At 33.6% G+C, this 5,000-nt stretch overlaps 2 protein-coding genes across 3 annotated transcripts in view; one reads left to right on the forward strand and one right to left on the reverse strand.

Moving 5' to 3' along the window:
- The window catches only part of LOC125040068 (triadin-like), an 8,062-nt gene extending 5,928 nt beyond the window's left edge, over positions 1–2,134 (forward strand). For both annotated transcript variants that reach the window (XM_047634521.1, XM_047634522.1), the window contains exons 6-8: positions 1–219; positions 607–715; positions 1,210–2,134. The exon at positions 1–219 is cut by the window's left edge and continues 131 nt beyond it. In XM_047634521.1, the coding sequence (XP_047490477.1) occupies positions 1–219; positions 607–715; positions 1,210–1,298 (417 nt within the window). In that variant the 3' untranslated portion in view covers positions 1,299–2,134. The remainder of the gene's footprint in view (positions 220–606; positions 716–1,209) is intronic.
- A 1,455-nt stretch (positions 2,135–3,589) lies between these two features.
- Positions 3,590–5,000, reverse strand: part of LOC125040020 (allantoicase-like) — a 9,830-nt gene continuing 8,419 nt past the window's right edge. Inside the window, exons 8-9 of the mRNA XM_047634437.1 lie at positions 4,822–5,000; positions 3,590–4,484 (exon numbers count right to left, since the gene is read on the reverse strand). The exon at positions 4,822–5,000 is cut by the window's right edge and continues 45 nt beyond it. Coding sequence (XP_047490393.1) covers positions 4,338–4,484; positions 4,822–5,000 — 326 coding nt within the window. The 3' untranslated portion in view covers positions 3,590–4,337. The remainder of the gene's footprint in view (positions 4,485–4,821) is intronic.

Here is a 5,000-nt window from a genome sequence, read left to right on the forward strand (position 1 = left end):
AAAGAAGGAGAAAGAATAAGAGAAGAGACGTCCCATGAAGGATCTCCGGAGAAGAGCTTGCAGGTGAAGAAATTCAAGGACCTTTATTTCCTGCACTACGGGATGAATGACTGCAACTGCTTCTTGGCTAAGAGCTACGAGGACCCCAAGCGCGGGGTGTTTGTTGGCTTCGTTTTCTTGGAGAGCGGCAATCTCCTGTGGCAGGCGAAGAAGGACATGGTAGGGGATGGAGTGTCTTTTCATTTGCCGTTCTCCCTTTTATTTCTGTTTCATACTTTGGGATCTATTTGTCTTTCTTCTCTTCCTTTCTTTTCCTTTTTTTCTTATCTCCTCTGCCTCTCTTTTTTTTCCAACTCTTTTGTCCCTTCTGTTCCAAATTTTGTTCTCATTTTTTATCTTCATTTTGTACTCGTCATTAGTCTTTTTGCCCTTCCTCTTCCTTCTGGAGCTCCTCATTCTTATTTAACTTTTATTTAATAGGTGTAGTTTTGGGGGAAAAAAAATGGCATTTGTTCTTTTTCATGTTGGTATTTGTGATTTCAAAGATTTCAGTTTCTATATTCAAGTTGCCTTAACAACTTTTAAAAAATTCATATTGATTTCCAGTTTATTAAGGTCATTAGCGGACGCGGAACACTGAAGATGGTGAATACAGAAACAATGGAAGGAATACGTGTGACACTGATAAATAAAGGAAGTGCTACTATTACTACAGGTAATTTTTCATCTTCTTCTTTCTGATTAGTGATAATTTATGAGAATGAGAGAGAGCTCAAGAGAACAAGAGAGAGAGCATGAGAAGATGAGGGAAAGCATTAGAAAATGTGAATGAACATAAGAGAATAAGAGAGCAGGAGAGAGTGAGAATGTTAAAGGAGAGAGAGCATGAGAAAATGGAAGAGAACATTAGAGCAGGAAAGATCATGAGAGAATGAGGGAGAGGGAGAATGAAAAAATGTGTATAAGATAGATATATTCCATGAGAGAATAAAAACGAGCATGAGAAAAAAACTGAGAGTGAAAGAATAAGAGAGAGCATAGGAGAGTGAGAGAGAAAAAGAGCATATTATGAAAGAGTGAGAGCAAGTCAGAGGGAGGGAGGGTCGGAAAGAGTGAAAGAGAGCATGTGAGTAAAAAAGAGGGAAGGAAGGAAGAAGGGGATAATGGAAAATTATAATTTATTTTTTTTCCCTCTTTTTCTTTTTTTAGGCATGAAAGCAGAAATCTCTAAGGACCGAAGGTGTAAGATGTTCAAGTTCTTTGTTGAAATAAGCAGCGCAATAAGGAGAAATGACTAGGTTGAAAACAAGTTGTAATACTACACACATCCACATAGGATGATTTCCTATCTTAGAGAAACGATGACATGGCAAGTCTGAAAGTAATTTTTTTCATTTGTCGTCAAGATTTCTTAACTTCTCTCGTATCCACATAGGATGTTTTCCTACCCAAAAACAAAGAGATCACTTAGTAACACTAAAAGTAACGTTCATGAATTTCTTGTGCTTTTCCACAGACTGTCATGTTTTATGAGAATGTAAATCATAACCGTGAGTGTTTATAAGTAAAGCAATAGAAATGAAATTGAAAATGTGTTTGTTATGTACTGATCAACATAGTTGATACATGAGAAACAGTATATTTTTATATTCCAGTTTTGTATAATTGTCAGGTTTGTGAATATCATAAGTGACACTCCTCTGATTCCTTGATTGTATCATCACTGATTTTACAATAACACATATATTTCAATCCAACATAGATCATTTCTCTTCAGATTAATCTTTTCTGTAATTAGAAACACAATTATTGTCTTTTTCCAGCTGGTTCATTCCATGAATATCTAATGTGTGTCTTAGCAATTATAACTTCATTCAAATGTATACTAATAATAGAATGGCACAAGAGTTACCCTGCAATTTGCGAGAGCTTTAGCTTTTTTCGTCTCTCATTGTCTTCCTCCCTTTTAACTTGTACATTTACTTTTTTTCTTCCATTAACAATTGTACATATGTAATTTACTTTGGAAATCACTCTCTCTAATTATTATACATATATTCTTTATGCAGAAAATCCAGTAAAAATGTAAAGTCGTTTGTAGAAAAGATATTTGAAAATAAAATGAGATAATTCACACCATTCAGGATGATTAACCTACTTTTTCCCCCAAAAATAATGTGTGTGTATATTTTTATGTATATGTGTATATTCATATATATGTAGAGAGAGAGAGAGGCAGACAGACAGATATATATATATATATATATATATATATATATATATATATATATATATTATATGATATATATACATTATATATATATATATATATATATATATATATATATATATATATATATATTTATATATATATATATATCTGTCTGTCTGCCTCTCTCTCTCTATACATATATATATACATATGTGTAGGTGTGTGTGTGTGTATACATTATATAATATATATATGAATTATATATATATATATATATATATGAATTATATATATATATATATATATATATATATATGAATTATATATATATAGATATATATATATATATATATATATATATATATATATATATATATATATGTATATGTGTGTGTGTATATATATATATATATATATATATATATATGTATATATATGTGTGTATATATGCATGGTCCTTCTGCCACCTGACTTCCTAAAGAACCTGGAATTCCAGCATTTTCATTTTCCAGAGCTGAAAACCTTGAAAAACTGAATTTTTAAAAAGAAATACTGGAAAATTCATGGAAATTTACATTGGGTGACATTATTTTCTTCAATGCCTTTTTCATGAAAAGCGTCTGTGTCATGACACAAAATGCAAAAAAAAATTATTGCTTCATGTTACACTATAGGTACTGGAGGACCATTATATTTACTGTTGCTCTAGTTGTACCATCTATTTCAGTAGTTTAGTGCTTGAATACAAGTACTGATGAAAGGCTACTGCAGATTAATGCTTGGAAATAAGAATAAAGTTAATAAAAATTATTATGAGAAATCTACTTAAAGCTGGTGTCATCCATTTCACCTTATATTGTACACCTCTTAAAAACTGGCTGTCATATTCAGTCTAAAATAATTTTTAGGCCTGGGAATGTCCTTGAATTTCATATTTACACAGGGGAAGGACCCTGTATATACATATGTATCTTTCTGTTCTATCACCGATGCGGTCTTGGCGCCATGTTTCATGATGTCGGGTTCTGGCCCAGAGACAGTGAAGTGCTTATATATGTGTGTGTATATATGTGTATGTGTGTGTGTGTATATATGTGTTTGTGTGTGTGTGTGTGTGTGTGTGTGTGTGTGTGTGTGTGTGTGTGTGTGTGTAACCATTCGATCAACATCATTTAAATCACTTTAATAATAACGTCTTAATCTTTCTATTCGGCTAATCATTTTGCTTTTTGGACGCTGGAAATACCAACTTTTCCCTTATTTTTCATAATAAAGTACAAGATTCTTTTTGTTTTTTTTAGATGCAAACTAAAATTTCCAGAACAAGAATTTCCAATTCTTCAAAGAAGCTGATGTGTATAAATAAAAAAAAAGTGCTTCGCATCAGTGATATATTTTATTTTTGTAATTACACTTTTGCTTTATACTTTGAGTATAGTACCGAGTATATATTGCCCCTAACTCATATACATATATCATATAACTAAATAATGCCTCTAATTCCCTGTAATCCCCGCCCCACCCCCGATGAATATACCCAACTTGCACTCAAGTTAAATGTTTTATCTTTTGGTCTTGGTTGAAAACAAAACTAAACAAATTATAGTAAAAGCACTGAACTTTTTCCAACCTGAATGCAAATTATGAATTCTAGTCGAATCACCAAGCAAGGGTTCGGACGCCGGTGAAAAGTTAAATCTATCAAATTGAATTTTAGAGAATAACAATTGAAAAAAAAATTGTATATATATATATCAGCACTAAATTCGTTTAATTTTGAATGCAAACCAAGAATAAATCACCAGTTTTTCAGAGCTCGGTCGCCGGTGAAAAGTTCCGATTCCTCAAAAACGAGTCCACCGGAATGAATTTTAGAGTATATCAATTAGAAAAACAATATATAGCAGCACAAAATTCTTTTCCTCTTAAGTACAACCAAGAATTGCTGTTATATCACCATATTTTTCAGAACTTGGCCACCGGTGAAAATAATGTTCCGATTTCTTAAAAAAACAAGTCATCGGATTGAATTTTAAAGCATAACAATAATCATAAAAAACAATATATATCACCACTAAATTCTTTCCATCGTGTATACAAACATATTCCAAACGATCACCATTTTTCAGAGTCTAGCCGCCAGTGAAAATAATGTTCCAATTAACCTCAAGCGGCTTATGCCTCCGTCCGGCGCCATGACGACTCGCACGTGGGAAATGGGGCCGACATTTTCCACTTCCGAGGTGTAGAAATGGCGGGCGTGAGCTCTGAGCTGAAAATGTATAGGTTTATGATTAATTCATCTGGAAGTAAATGGTTTTCTGTTTAAATTGATCTAGAAGTATATGGATTTGCGTTTCTCTGTGTATTCCTGATAGATTTAAGTTCTGAGAGTATGGTAATTTATATTTTATTCAGTAATGTATATCATTCTGGTGATAGTTATATTTTGAGAAATTAACTGTTTTATTAGAAACGACCTGCAAATTTGTCATCAACCTACTTCAAGACTGCAACCCTTGCAACATGTCAAATCTTACACACACGATCCCTCAGATAACAAATTACACATCACGCTAAAACTCGTGTACATTTCCCCGCTGACTAACCTTCTGCGGTGGCAAAAAAGTCTTCCAAAGCCCTTCGTCAGCAGCCAAGGAGACGGCAGAGTCCGCGCCCTCCTGAAGCAGGCACCCATCGATCCTGCAGGAGTCGGGGAAGTTGCCCTTGAAGTGGTGGGTGTCGACCTCCACTTGGCTCACGACCCCGGGGTGACCCAAGCGCAGGA

Source organism: Penaeus chinensis, chromosome 28, assembly GCF_019202785.1.
Source record: "Penaeus chinensis breed Huanghai No. 1 chromosome 28, ASM1920278v2, whole genome shotgun sequence".
NCBI classification, from domain to species: domain Eukaryota; kingdom Metazoa; phylum Arthropoda; class Malacostraca; order Decapoda; family Penaeidae; genus Penaeus; species Penaeus chinensis.